Raw genomic sequence first — 15,879 nt, 5'->3', positions numbered from 1 at the left:
AGCTCTATTAGGAGTGTCTTATTTCCCAGACACCCTCAAGGTTAGTGCAAAGAACTTAAACTGTGAGTGAGTGAGTGAGTGATTGTGTGTGTCTGGATGTGTTTAACTATACTTGTGGGGACCAGAAATCCCCACAACAATAGTAAACAAACAAAAATTTGACCAACTGAGGACATTTTGTTACTGCCCAGAAGGCCAAATGCTATTTCTAGGGGTTTTAGGGTTTAGGAGCTAGGCTTAGGTTTTGGGGTTAAGGTTAGCATTAAGGTTAGGGTTAGGTGTTAGGGAAAATAGGATTTTGAATGGGATTGAATTGTGTGGCCCCCACAAGGTTAGTTCTACAAGAGTGTGTGTGTGTGTGTGTGTGTGTGTGTGTGTGTGTGTGTATGTACACACACTTATGTGTGTGTCAATTCATTTAGTCTTAAAACTGTCAAACAAGGCAGTTTTAACAACAAGATACACATTTACAGTAACTTTAATGATAATGCTCCGGATTTTACAACATTTGATAACCAAAATGAACAACCTTTCAAAGTTTAGCATGACAAAACAGTAAAACAAACAGTTGCTATGCTCTACATCATTTCTAGCAGTTTTACAATACATTTCTTTACAACATATTACGATTATTGAAAACACCAAAGCATGACATACATAATAATACACTAATAAACAAAACAAAAAATCATGAAAAATTCACAAAATAATGCATTTTAATATCCTGGCATGAATCACGTAAACCTGAATCACGCAAACCTCCACAAGTTTGGTCAGCAGACCCATCTGAATGTTCTCTGACATATAGTATAAGCCTGTGGTTGCCTACAGTCAAAAGCTTGCTAATTAATTTTTTTTGTCTGTATCTATGTAATGTATCAGTATCTACAGTTGAAGTCGGAAGTTTACATACACTTAAACACAGAACCCAAACCGGCTGCGCTCGTGCGCTATCGTGCATACATTTATTTTGCCCCCTCACACCAAACGCGATCACGACACGCAGGTTAAAATATCAAAACAAACTCTGAACCAATGACATTAATTTGGGGACAGGTCGAAAAACATGAAACATGTATGGCAATTTAGCTAGTTAGCTTGCACTTGCTAGCTAATTTTTACTATTTAGCTAGCTTGCTATTGCTAGCTAATTTGTCCTGGGATATAAACAGTGAGTTGTTATTTTACCTGAACTGCACAAGGTCCTCTACTCCGACAAAATAATCCAGACATAAAACGGCCAACCGAATCGTTTCTAGTCATCTTTCCTCCTTCCAGGCTTTTTCATCGTTGAACTTATATGGTGATCTCATCTAAACTTTCATAGTATTACCACGACAACCAGCAAAACAGTTAGTCTTTCAATCACCCACGTGGGTATAACCAATGAGGAGATGGCACGTGGTTACCTGCTTCTATAAATCAATGAGGAGATGGGAGAGGCAGGACTTTCAGTGCGATCTGCGTCAGAAATAGGAATGACTTCTATTTTTGCCCTTGGTAACGCAGACGCTCGTTGGCGGGCGCGAGCAGTGTGGGTGCAATAATTGAATAACATGGATTTCTAAATGTATTTTGCGACAATCGCGCACGCGACGTGTCCGGTCTGGTCAGCATGTTAGGTTGGAGTCATTAAATCTCGTTTTTCAACCACTCCACAAATGTATTGTTAACAAACTATAGTTTTGGCAAGTCGGTTAGGATCAAGGCCTACCTTGCTTGACATGGGAAAATCAAAAGAAATCAGCCAAGACCTCAGAAAAGAAATTGCAAACCTCCACAAGTTTGGTTCATCCTTGGGAGCAATTTTCAAACGCCTGAAGGTACCACGTTCATCTGTACAAACAATAGTACGCAAGTATAAACACCATGGGACCACGCAGCCATCATACCCCTCAGGAAGAAAACGCGTTCTGTCTCCTAGAGATGAATTTACTTTGGTGCGAAAAGTGAAAATCAATCCCAGAACAACAGCAAAGGACCTTGAGAAGATGCTGGATGAAACAGGTACAAAGTATTTATATCCACTGTAAAACAAGTCCTATATCGACATAACCTGAAAGGCCGCTCAGCAAGGAAGAAGCCACTGCTCCAAAACTGCCATAAAAAAAGCGTGAGGAAGGATAATTATGTGGATATATTGAAGCAACATCTCAAGACATCAGTCAGGAAGCTAAAGCTTGGTCGCAAATGGGTCTTCCAAATGGACAATAACCCCAAGCATACTTCCAAAGTTGTGTCAAAATGACTTAATGACAACAAAGTCAAGGTATTGGAGTGGCCATCACAAAGCCCTGACCTCAATCCTATAGAACATTTGTTGGCAGAACTGAAAAAGCATGTGCGATCAAGGAGGCCTACAAACCTGACTCAGTTACACCAGCTCTGTCAGGAGGAATGGGCCAAAATTCACCAAACTTATTGTGCTTGTGGAAGGCTACCYAAAACGTTTGACCTAAGTTAAACAATTTAAAGGCAATGCTACCAAATACTATTGAGTGTATGTAAACTTCTGACCCACTGGGAATGTGATGAAAGAAATAAAAGCTGAAATAAATAATTCTCTCTACTATTATTCTGACATTTCACATTCTTAAAATAAACTGGTGATCCTAACTGACCTAAGACATGGAATATTTAGTAGGATTAAATGTCAGGAATTGTGAAAAATGTATTTGGCTAAATGTAATGTTTTTGCACCATGGAATTTAGGGACCACATTGGAAATAAGTCTCTGACTTTTGTGATATCATTGTCATGTTTTTTTTAACCTACCAAATTAAATCAACCAGTCTCAAATGACACCCTATTTCCTATACAGTGCACAAGTAGTGCTCTATATAGGGTGGCAGTAGGGGACGCACCCTGTTATTTACACAGTGGATCTGGCATCAATGACAATAGAGTAGCTGAGCAGCTGGTTGTACTCCTGGCCTCCCCCTCCTGGTACTGTCACTGCTGCCTTCCCCTTCCTCAACTCTGGCGAGCACAGGTCCTGGGTCAGAGAGGTCAGGGGTGCCAGCGACTCGCGCTTCTTCACTGCTGCCTTCCCCTTCCTCAACTCTGGAGAGCACAGGTCCTGGGTCAGAGAGGTCAGGGGTGCCAGCGACTCGCGCTTCTTACAGGAGTTCAGAGAAGATAGGAGACAAGGGGACAAAGCACATCAAATGTTGAATAAAGACCTATGGATAGAAGCTATAGGAATAGATGAATGAAGGCAGGAGGACCATTCTCAAGAATTCAAAGCGTGCATAACGTTTTTTTGAGAGCTCAACAGTCAGAGAAAAGATCTAAGAAAGACTGACCTTAGATGCTGGGCGGTCTCCTCCATTTATTTTGCTGCAAAAAAACAATTAAAACGATTAATTGTCATTTGAGTTACAGTGACAGACAGCATTTCAAATATTGTCTAATTCTTCGGTTGTTTTTATACTGTTGGGTATCATCCTCACTAAGAAAGTTGCATGGCCAAATGTACCTGCATGGCCAAACTGCACCCCTTGGAGGCGCTGTTGTATGAGTGAAAAGACTTCCACTGAGCCACTGGGTGTGTGAACTGTGAATGCATTATGCTACGTGAATATATAAGTAGAATGATGGTGACCCCAGACATCATCATTGATCTCTCTGATGTCAGAAGCAGTAACTCTCCTCATCTCTCATGATCCCCATGACACCAACCAGGCCAATGAAGACCTGCTCTTTTCAAAAAGTGTTGCTAGTGCTGGTGACCCGTGGGTGACGCAAATCTCGGAATAGCTATTCCCCTGGGGCGTCATGTTTTCTCTTGTGTATGCTGTCCGACTGACTGACCTTTCCAAATGAGCCTGACGGGATCTTCCCACAGGAACCAGGGATAATGGGACAGTGATGCTCATCGCACCAATGGCACCTTGACCAAATGTACTGACCAAAGACACAATGAATCAGCCTAAAGTGCAGTCAGTGTGTCTGTGTCTATATATTTACCATCCCTTCTCACATGAGTCATGACAAAGAGGAAGTTAGTCTACGTCCCAAATGGCACCCTATTCCCTACACAGTGCACTACTTTTGACCAGAGCCCCGTGGGAGAGTTTTCATGGACCATTAGTGGATTTGTGRATCAGATGCTTTTAAAGACATTTAGGATCTCAAAGTGTATCCAAACATTGTGGTGGTGAGACACCTGTCTTATTATCTGATCAGATCCAATGACAGCAACAAGAGACAACTGCTTTATGCATTTCTATTCCAAGTATTGCAACTGGGATTTAATTACAATATGAATTCTTCAGCTGTGAATAGCTTACCTTCCAGAGTAGTAACTCAGAGTACAGCTCTATAGTTGCCCTGTGATAACATTAGATGGAAAATAAATCTGTCTTTACCACAGAAACAGAGAGAATCAGACTGTGTGAGTTGTCTGGCAGAGCTGTGGTGGCTGACGTACCTGTCTGCTCCAGCCACAGAGCATCCTGTTTTTTGAATAGCTCTGTGCTACTTTTGTCATGCCTAGCTGTAGTAACCATCAGACGCACAGACCTGGTTTCCTGTTTGTCACCTGCCAACCTGCTGGTCGACTCACCAGAAAACACACAAAGTGACGATGAGGAGGATCGTGATGGCCGCAGCCGAGGAGAAGCAGACGATGAAGACCATCACTGCACAAACACACAGGAGAAAGACATCAGGTAACACAAAATGGAAGTAAATGGAATGGAACACCTGTTGTAAATGGAAGTTAATGCCAATTATATGTAATAATGTGCCAATCATTTTGGGATGTTCACCAGAAACCATTGACATATCTTACATTTTGTTGTATCACTGATGCAAGATAAGGTGAGTGGACACTCACTGAGCTGTTGATTTTCACTGGTGACCTCCACTTGAATGAGGACTGAGGCCTTATGGTGGTAGAAAGAGGCGTGGCAGGTGTAGAGGCCCGCATCCTGCTCCGTGACCTTTGATTGGAACAACAGAGCTCCGCCATCCATCTGGACCAATGTGCCATCATTTCTTCAACACGCAGCAGGACACAGAAGGTCATTACATAGTACACACGTTTCTTTGATCTGTTTATCAGCTAAGTGGCAAAAAAGACAGTCATGAAGAGAGAATAAGATAAGCAAGTGAGGGGGAAACTGCTATCACAACACTTTTTGATACCTTCCAAAATATGTGGAAAACAGACAAAAAAGTAATACAAAACCACTGCTATAGTTGACATTGAGTGGCATAAATCTAATGAGACGTTGTATTTTGTATATCTACTTAGGTGTATAAATAAGTAACTGTATCATCCACCTTAGTAGATAACACAGCTTTACACAGAATAGCTTGACAGAATAACTCCAAACACAATTTATTAGCCTGTGTATGGGAGGACAGGACAGTGTCAGGTTTATGAGTCACTCATTGTCCCTGATAAAAGGTGTTCTTTAGTACCACCGACCGCATGGCCTGCCAGTCAGGACAACCTTCTCCAGGCCCCACAGCACAGAAGTCCTGATAGTATCTTAATAAGGCATAATGGCAGCTTTACGACACTGCACTTATTTGATTGTCTAGTTAAAAGCTCTCATAAAACAATACATATGAGAACTTCCATCTGGACGAAAACAATGTTTGTACAAATGACCGGCCCTGTGTAGTGGTAATATTACCCTACTCTGTCTTCCATCCTACTGTAGTGCTCTCACTCAGCCTCCACAGTTCAGAAGCTGAAGGAAAGGAATACTGTAGTAAAAGAGAGTCTAGCAAAGAGTATTACCTGTGACAGGTGAGGTTGTAAGTTGGTACACTGCCATAGACTTTGAGCAGGATCCTCTGGTTTTGGAAATTCTCCTTTAGAGACATTCGGTGTATAACGGACTCATCTCCATAAGGTTTGTACAAGGGAGTGGTTTGGTTCAGTAGTCTGACAGATGAGATGTCTAAGAAGGGGAAGTGGTCAACAGGGGGCAAAAAACAAACCACTCCCTAAATACATACAGCCAATAGACAGGTAGTTGTATTTGACTGTTGACTGGGATGTTGGAGCATAGCATGCCTGGCAAGTACTGTATGTCTATGAATGTCATGACAGAAGTGTCAGTACACTCTAAGAAAAAAAGGTGCTATCTAGAACCTAAGAGGGTTCTTCAACTGCCCCTATAGGAGAACCATTTGAAGAACCCTTATTGGTTCCAGGTAAAACCCTTTTGGTTCCAGGTAAAACCCCTTTTGGGTTCCATGACCAAACCTTTCTACAGAGAAACCAAAGAGAGTTCTACCTGGAACCAAAAAGGCTTCTCCTATTGGGACAGCTGAAGAACCCCTCAGGAACCGTTTTTTCTAACAGTGTACAGAATGTATGTGTAGTATAACAAGTCTTTTGTGGTGCTGGGGGCTTTATATAAAAAAAGGGAATCATTTCTGTTTGTATTTATTCTCTATTACACTTACAGTATCTGGGGACATGGACTGTCCTCCGCTCCTTAAGTCCATGGTGATTTTGAATGAGGCAAGTCAGGTCCTGTCCCTCGTGGAGGGCAAGTGGGAACTCATAGGTGAGGTTGGTTAGCACTCTCACACCTTCATACCCAGAGCGGAAGGAGATGTGGCCTGTGGTGTTGTCAGGTAGAACCCAGGAGAGGTGTGCTCTGATCCCGTCCCCTCTGTACTCACACACAGCCAGCCACAGAGATCTGCTCTGCCTCGCAACAAAAACACGCATCACAGGGGACTCTGAGGGAAGGGAGGGAGTGACATTGTGTGGTGGTTGAATACAATGGATACGTCCCTAAATGACACCCTATTCCCTTTATAGTGCATTACTTTTGACCAGGGCCAATAGGGGGAATAGCGTGTTATTGGGGATACACATAATGTATTGTGGAGAAACATGGATGCTACAAGTCATAAAGTAATTTACCCAGTCCACGCAGCAGTATCCCTCTTCTCTCTGGCCTCTCAAGACCCAGCTGATCCACCACACAGGTGACATTCTGACCAGAGAACATGAAAGTGGGGAGCCTCAACACACTACAGACCGTCACAGAGCCATTGGCATGGTGCTCAGGCTGCCCCTGAACCTGCAAGCGAAACATATGTTAGAGTGTGCAAATTATATGCAAATGATTGCTGGTTTTTTTTTCTTCATTGTTGCTGTATCTATTTTTGGTTCCAATCACCCTTTCATTTGTTCTTTCCCTTTACCTGCTCCTCTTTAAGCTGACTGGTACTATTGTCACTGTCCCTGTCTCCAAGACTCCAGGAGATAGTGGCAGCAGGTCCAACACTGTCCACAGTGCACTGCACCAGTGTGTATGCTACGTCTTCCTCCCACTCAAAGCTGGACTGGATGGTGATGTTAGGAGGAGCTGCATGTAGATAGAACAGCGATATAGGATACATGTTCTCAATGTAAATAAAATAACAGAGATATAGGGTACATGTTCTCAATGTAAATAAAATAACAGAGATATAGGATACATGTTCTCAATGTAAATAAAATAACAGAGATATAGGATACATGTTCTCAATGTAAATGTTTTATTTTAACACTAGAGCTTTAACTGATGGTGTTTGATGATTTGTTGAACATACCACACACAGGGAGTGTTATCTGTCTTCTCTCTGGAAACACAAACACAGAATGATCTATGACACACTCCATATTGAGCTCCTGGGCTGAGCAGGCAGGCAGGACTAACACAATGCTGACAGAGTGAGTTCCATTATGGGATGTGAGACTGGACCAGGAGGGCCCAGACACACCCTCAGGTAGAACCCAGGACACATTGGCAACGGGGACAGAGTCTGCAGCCAGGCACTCAATGAACCTGTCACCCAGTCTATCCTGAACATCAATCCTTATGCTGGGAGGAACAGTCACTAGCACACAGAGAGGAGGAGAGAAGGCAATAAACATGCTAATCACTTAACTTTACAGTATGCAGGAAAATAAACATTCTGATTTATACTAACAAAATTTCTTACATTTAAAAAATAGAATATATGATAGACGTCACTTGTATTAACATAATGCTGGCTCGCTACAAATTACAGACTGATATGGCTACCAGTTGTCAAATGATGAAGATGATATGTAATCTGCATCCCAAATGATATGATATGTAGTCTACATCTCAAACATTTTACCAGGGCCCATTGTCACTATAGTGCACTATATCAGAAAATGGGTGCTATTTGGGACGCAACCCTATGATATGTAGACAAGACTCTGCTCGTACCAGACTGCTTGACTTGTGGGTCGACGATAATGTCCAGCAGTACAGATGCCCTGTGGCTGTAGTAGGAGGCCTCACACTCATACAGCCCTGCATGGTAGAGCTCCACAGGACCCTGCAGGGTTAGAGCACTGCCAATCACCTCCACACCCTCAGGGAGAGACTGCTCTTCTCTAGGAGACAACACAAGACCAGACACTGTTACAGTTAGACATTCAATACAAAGGGCTTTATTGGCATGGAAAACACATGTTTACAATGCCAAAGCAAGTGAAATAGATCATAAACAAAAGTGAAATATACAATAACAAATTAACAGTAAACATTACACTCACAAAAGTTCCAAAGGAATAGAAACATTTCAAATGTCATATTATGCCTTTATACAATGTTGCCACGATGTGTAACTAGTTAAAGTACAAAAGTGAAAATAAATACACATAAATATAGGTTGTATTTACAATGGTGTTTGTTCTTCACTGGTTGCACTTTTCAGGTCACAAATATTGCTGCTGTGATGGCACACTGTGGTATTTCACACAATAGATATGAAAGTTAATCAAAATTGGATTTGTTTTCAAATTCTTTTAGTGTCTGTGTAATCTGAGGGAAATATGTGTCTCTAATATGGTCATACATTTGGCAGGAGGTTAGGAAATGAGGCTCAGTTTCCACAGTGTGCACTCTCCAAAGGAGGCAGGTAGCCGTGGTTAAGAGCGTTGGGCCAGTACCCGAAAGGTTGCTGGATCGAATCCCTAAGCTGACAAGGTAAAAAAAGTTAACCCACTGTTCCCCGGTAGGCTGTCATTGTAAATAAGAATTTGCTATTAACTGATTTGCCTAGTTAAATTAAAAAAGAGCAGCACCTGTAAGAGCTTTTGTTCTCGCATAGTTAGATCCAGGGATAATGTCACCAACTTGGTGATTGCTATTCAAAGTTGATTTTAAAAAATGGTCTGGCTGCAGCAGATATCTTCTCACGCCACAGACGCTGTGAGATGCTGTGAGACATATACTATTGTTGCTATACTGCGACATATAGCTCAGACAGGATGGTGCGTTACCGCCACCAACAGCACAGGTGGTGAAATTACATTTAGAATTATAAGATCGGTACTAGCTAGTGTGTACTAGCTAGCTAGCTAGTGTGTACTAGAGCAAGCATGTACTATCTAGCTATCTAGTGTTGTACTAGCTAGCTAGTGTGTGCCAGCTAACTAGTGTGTGCTAGCTAGCTACACAAGAAACAGTGGTTAATTAACATAATGCCCAGACGGATCGGAGCTAGTGCACCGACTGGTATGTTCGTAGCACGTTACCAACAAATGTCTAAATTACAGGTTGCATGTGCGCATAAAACGCAAAAATACCATATGAGACGCATGTGCTTTGAGGTTTGTCGCCCATGCGGTGTCAGCACGCAAAATCTGCAGCTGGATGCTTCTAAAAAAAATCTGCAGGATGTGTGTCTAGCGCCTGTCTATTGCCTGTGGTTTTCAACCAAACCTCTCACCACAGCTGCCTAACACGATATGTATGTGATGTTAACACCTGTGTTAATGATGCAAATAGTAGTATAGCAACAATAGCAGAAATGAATGAAATTGCTATAAGGCAAAATGGGACAGCAAACTTTGTTTTTTGTAACTGTTCGCTGATTGATAAGATTATCACAACATGTTAATGTTGTCCTTTATCTGAGATTAACTGAAGTTAACAATCAAGAGAGATCAACAGAGAGCTGTATTATGATAGTAATACAGGTATTCTAGTAATGCAGGTGCTTCTACACCTGCATTACTAGCTGTTTGGGGTTTTAGGCTGGGTGTCTGTACAGCACTTCGAGATATTAGCTGATGTACGAAGGGCTATATAAAATAAATAAAATTGATTATTCTTACTTGGTGCATACGATACTGTAACGTGGTACATCCCCAACGACCTCTAGCCCGATGGTGGTGTTGCTCTGTCCTTCCTCCAGCACCACTGACTCTACAGCCTGGCTCTTGTTGCTGCTGTCTGCCAACCCTGGGTTCAGCAGCCGAACAGCAGACAGATCTACACAATAGGAAGTGAAAACAGAATATCCAACACAGAATCTGTTATTAAGTAGAGTAAATGAAAAGCAGTCTCCTAAGACCATACTTTTGGCTCCAAATCCTCAGTTATGACTTGTGATCAGTACTCACAGAATGCCGGCAAAGTGGTGGTCCGTAGCTCTCTGTGTGGGAACTTGGGGTGGTCAAACAGGCAGGTGATGCTTTCCCCTTCCTGAAGCTCAGCTGGGAAGCGGTATGACCTGACCAATGTGTCTGCTGCATCCATGACAACCTCCTTCTGTAGCATGGAACTGGCCTCCTGATTGGGCAGCACCAGGGTGATGTCAGCTCGGGGTCGCCCTCCAGCAGCACCACAGGTGACCACCCAGAGCTCCTCCCCGTCCTCTAGAACCAGGTATGTCTCAATGGTCACATTGGGAGCCACTGCAGGCAGAGAGAAATAATAATTTTACATGAGCAGGTGGGAATGGTCCATCAGTATAACAACAGTGAGTCCTAAATCTAATGTCTGGGCCTCTAGGGCTGTGGTTTAGATTTTTGAGAAGGCTGAAGTGAAAGGATAGACGTATGAAATATAAACACAGTGCATAACAGGGCTGCCGGTTGGGTTTAGGAGGAGAGTGCTAACTCTTCTCACCTGTTCCATCTGTTCAACAGGCTACAGCTGAGAGCAGATCTGCTGGCGGGGCTGGAACTACAGGAATATGCCTACATCATATTCCTGTAGGCACCATATTTCCTATAGGACTCTGGTTAAAAGTAGTGCACTATATAGGGAATAGGGTGCCATTTGGGAAGCACCCTATTTCACACATCTCAATACAGATTGACTGCTGATATAGAAAGGCATCACTCTATTGCGATTATCAAAGACTTTGATACTACCACATATGGATAAGGGAGGATATTTCTGTCATATGATCCTCTTTGACATATGTATACAGGCTGTATATCAAAACATGTCTCCTAATGTGGTAGGGAGGGATATTGAAATATGATGAGAATATGATGATGGTGTATGATCTGTCTCTGTCGTGCCACAGCTGATTGCGAGGACTGTACAGGAAACACACAATACCTGGTACATGGGGGGGGAGTGGGGAGTGGGGAGGTGACCACGTGGAACAACAGGCTGGGGAAAGGAAAGTAAACATCTGCGCCAGTGAGCTCAGGGTGGTGCCAGCCCCAGCATAATCCAATATCTACAGATCATTCTCAGACATTGATTCTTAGCACCAAGGGTCATGTCAGAATTAACCTCTTCCCAAACTAAATCCTTGCCCACGAAAGTAAGAAATGCCAAGTACTGTACACACAAACATACACATCAAGGATGCGTCCCAAATCTTGTCACTCTTCCTGGTCAAAAGCAGTGCACTATAAAGGGACTAGGGTGCCATTTAGGATGCAGTCCTTGTGTACATGAGCTGGCAGGCTTACTGAAGGTCTCCACCCCCACTGTGACATGTGTGGTGGGGTCAGGCAGGGTTGGGTGCTGGACCACACAGGTCACCCTGTCCTGGTCCTGTAGGTGGGTAGGGAAGCGGAGGATGCTGGTCATAGTGGCAGTGCCATTGGTATAACTGGTGTTCCTCATCTCCACAGAGGAGTTGTCAGTAGGAGGACTGCCGTTGATCTCCCAGCGAATCAGAGCCACAGGTTTACCATTGGTAGCTGAGCATGTGACTGACTGGTAGTGGGTAGCGTTGTCTGTGTCCTCTGTCACCACTGTGTGGATATCAGGTCGAGCTTCAAAACAAAAAAATTCAAACACATGACGGGGATGATGCTGGTACAAGAAACGGTTATGCAATGGATGTTTGTATGATTCTGTCTTTACTATGACCTTGAAGGTACAGTAAGGTAAGGATACAACAGGCAATGATAATGTCACATATTCTATTCTGTTGTTTCTCTCTACCACCTAGGTGTTAAGTACTTTTGCAGTGCACTATACATTTTCTTTTTTGAATACTCTTAAAATGCATCCTTCCTTCCTCACTTCCTTGAAGTAATCAATGATCTGACATAACATAACTGGTCAAAGCAATGCAATGGAAAGTTTGGTTACACCAATCTTGTCATCTCAGATTAGTGATTACTTATGGGAGGGGAAAAAGGAAGGATGCAGTATTCTAATTGGGCAATATTCTTCAACCAAGCTTACCCAGGACAGTGAGAAACATGCTGTTAGTGATCTCTTCTTCATCAGTGGCAAACGCACATATGTACTCCCCCTGGGCCTCCAGAGTAGACACCCTCATCTTGACAGTCAGATTGGTGGGAGAGACTGGGGCGGAGAAGTCTGGGTCTTTGCTGAAAGCCTTGTTGTTCTTGTAGCCTGTTAATTTCTTCATTGATCGCTTCATTCTCGGGTCTGGGCGTTTCCATGAGGCGTCTGTGATGTCATTCTGTCCCAGGTACTGACAGCGGAGGAAGACATCCTCTCCAAGGATCCCAGTGACGTTACGGTCAATCTCCATGTCCTCCTCCATATCTGTGAGAAAAAAAACATTGTGATATGCATAAATGATTAGTAATTCTGTCATGATGTGTCCCAAAGGGGCACCATATTCCCTAGTACACTACTTTTGACCATAGCTCTATGGGCCCTGGTCAAAAGTAGTGCGCCATTTGGGACGCAGACTTAGTCACTCACAATCACTCATATCTCAGTGGGATGCACTTTGATTAATTGATGAGATATTCCATATACGTTGCTAAAAATAACCAACAGCAAATGTGATTTCTGTTGAGAAGGAGGGGCAGTGAGATGGTGGATGTCTGTTGGTGTGATTTCTATTAAAATGTTCCCTGTCTGTGTGTGTCCATCCCATTGTCTCTTGGTGAGACTGGATGAAGCAGCTGCTTGTGTCCCAAATGGCACCCTATTCCCTATTGGCCCTGGTCAAAAGTACTGCACTATAGTGAATAGGGTGCCATTTGGGATGGCACCCTTGTATATGGGGCAGAGAACATAATGACTGTCAATGGAAACAATCCCTTTGTGGAATGCAGAAGATAGAGATGCTGCAGTGCTAAAAAGTCATATGTACTAAGTGATGAGACTTATCTCTCTAGACTAACATGGGTTATGTGTTGATCCAAGGCTAAAGACACGGACTGAACTGTGCAGATTGATTGTGACACTTAAATGCAGCCGGGCCTGATCCCACCGGTGGAGATTTATTAATGGAAGACTCCATTAAAGAGCTACAGAGCTACAGTCTGTCTCTAAGACATCGGCCATGATTAGGGGATGTTTCAGTGAAGGGGACATATAATAAAGCAGCCTGACAGTTTTGAGTGTTGGGAAGATGATAGTACGCAGAGTCCAATGCATACCAACTCACTGTCCTCTCTCTGGTCTCTCTATTATGGAACACTTAAGGACACAGTTGATCTATTAGCCAGTGAAAATGGGAGTCAAATTGAACCTTAAGTGCCGAATGATGACAGCTGAGTACATTGGGTCATGGGGAACACTCAATGGATACCCAGTCTAACACTTCACATCACCTATCCTATAAAATACTGCTGTTGGGACACTTTGATGAGGACCACACTTATGTCTCCAACTATAAATACTCTGACCAAATCAATTCAGAGAACAGCAAGAAGTGGTGGGTTGTATATCACAACATATGGAAACAATCAGAGCGTTGAGAATATCCCAAAATGCTCACTCATTCATTCGTCACACAAATATATCTTGTCTTGTGGGTTTATGGTTCATAAAAATGGAAAAGGTATTCAAAAATGTACATAACTGAGGCACACTTAAAGGATGCACTGCAAATAAACACATAGTAACAGCCTGAAATACACAATAATGTCCACTAGCACTTTTTCTGTGACCCTAAGACACTGACAACTATCTCTGTTTAAGGTTAGGGTGCTTTATGTATAATGACCAAAAATATATACACAATATGCAACAATTTCAAAGATTTTACTGAGTTACAGTTCATATAAGGAAATCAGTCAATTGAGATACATGAAATAGACCCTAATCTATGGATTTCACATGACTGGGCAGGGGCGCAGCCAATCAGAATGAGTTTTTCCCCACAAAAGGGCTTTAATACAGACAGAAATACTCCTCAGCACCAACCCCCCACAGACGATCCCTTGTGGCTTATGGTAGAGAAATTAACATTTAATTCTCTGGCAACAGTTCTGGTGGACATTCCTACAGTCAGCATGCCAATTGCATTCTCCCTCAAAAACTTGAGACATCTGTGGCATTGTGTTGTGTGGCAAAACAGCACATTTTAGAGTGGCCTTTTATTGTGCCCAGCAAAAGGTGCACCTGTGTAATGACCATGCTGTTTAATCAGCTTCTTGACATGCCACACCTGTCAGGTGGATGGATTATCTTGGCAAAGGAGAAATGCTCACGAACAGGGATGTAAACAAATGTAGGCTACCCAAGTACCATATAGGGCCAGTATATCGTAGTATAGTCACATGACGCTGGTGTGGTTTCATCTTGGCTTCTACCCAACAGCAGGCATTCACGTACATGGATGCTTGCAGATTATTCCATTTTCAGAGGGTAGCAAGACAACTGAAAATGTAAACTTATATTGACCAAGAACTGCTTTTGATCAAACAAATAGATCAGTGTGGTGATGTAAATAATGAATTGTATGATGATGTGTTAGTGGAGAGATCYGGGGATGGAAAGTCATACTGTYRGTGCAGTGGTTCTAACCTACAGACCTATTTATTCCTCAGAGGCACTCATTCATCTGCCGATTGAAAATACACTCTGAAGAGGTTCCTCAGTTAAGTTCAAACAGATCAAACTGTGAGGTTTTTCTGACTAACATAAAATAGAGTTGACTAACAACACAGGGATTTCCCCTAAACACAGTGGTACACTTAGTGGAGCCATTGCAATACTATTAATGGTATCACTGAAGGTCATGAATGGAATTGAAAAGGTCATAAAGCAACCAAAATGGTTTTAATAGCTGACACCATTGGACAATAATTGCAGACTAACAGCCAATATTGTAATATAAACATATGTCAGCAATAAACTGTTGTTTAAAATAAAAGGAATCGACTCCATCCTTTTAGTGTGTTGATAATGCTATAGTTCAAATGCATTCAGAATATTTCAAATGGATTCTGCWCTTGGGTTTATTGCTTGTAAGCCTTTATATTTAGACTAATCAAGCAGGTAAACTATTGCACCTCTGTTCGGTTTAAAATGCCACAGGTTAAACAAGTCTTTAAGGTCTAGTAAACTCAACCTATAAACAGAACTGTACACTCACAGATGGATTATAACTCCTCAGACTTACCCAGCATGTCCAAGCAGTGAGACACATTTAGGACAAAGCCCAAAATCAACAGCCCTGAGCATCCCATGGTGGTATCACTGAGAGTGATGATTCAATTTGACTACAGCAAGTCTTCCTATGAGGGTATTTAAATGTGTGTGTGTGTGTGTGTGTGTGTGTGTGTGTGTGTGTGTGTCGTGTGTGCGTGTGCGGTGTGCCAGTGTGCGCGTGCGCGTCTGCGTCTGCGTGCGTGCGTGCGTGTGTGTGTGTGTGTGTTCAAGAGAAGCTGTCAGAGTCAGCTCTAGAGGG

The 15,879-nt window shown here is 42.6% G+C and overlaps 1 protein-coding gene across 3 annotated transcripts; it reads right to left on the bottom strand.

The window, feature by feature from the left end:
* Positions 1-460: 460 nt before the first annotated feature.
* si:ch211-149e23.4 (uncharacterized) lies at positions 461-15,674 on the bottom strand. 3 transcript variants are annotated; one of them, XM_023980225.2, is made up of 15 exons: positions 15,592-15,674; positions 12,444-12,773; positions 11,717-12,025; positions 10,406-10,699; positions 10,118-10,274; positions 8,220-8,389; positions 7,573-7,860; positions 7,183-7,346; positions 6,899-7,058; positions 6,430-6,711; positions 5,756-5,918; positions 4,841-5,001; positions 4,568-4,643; positions 3,306-3,339; positions 461-3,118 (listed from the first exon to the last, which is right to left on the bottom strand). In XM_023980225.2, exons 1-15 carry the CDS (start codon positions 15,656-15,658, stop codon positions 2,873-2,875), a joined length of 2,901 nt encoding a protein of 966 aa, XP_023835993.1. In that variant the 5' UTR covers positions 15,659-15,674; the 3' UTR covers positions 461-2,872. The 3 variants fall into 3 exon arrangements, with proteins under 3 accessions (XP_023835993.1, XP_023836001.1, XP_023836019.1); XM_023980233.2 differs by having other exon boundaries at positions 461-3,115; XM_023980251.2 differs by having other exon boundaries at positions 7,573-7,602.
* Positions 15,675-15,879: the final 205 nt, after the last annotated feature.

The sequence above is a fragment of the Salvelinus sp. IW2-2015 genome, linkage group LG4p (genome assembly GCF_002910315.2).
Source record: "Salvelinus sp. IW2-2015 linkage group LG4p, ASM291031v2, whole genome shotgun sequence".
NCBI lineage: Eukaryota > Metazoa > Chordata > Actinopteri > Salmoniformes > Salmonidae > Salvelinus > Salvelinus sp. IW2-2015.
The sequence above is the reverse complement of the archived record's forward strand: the minus strand, read 5'-3'. Positions and strand labels throughout refer to the sequence as shown.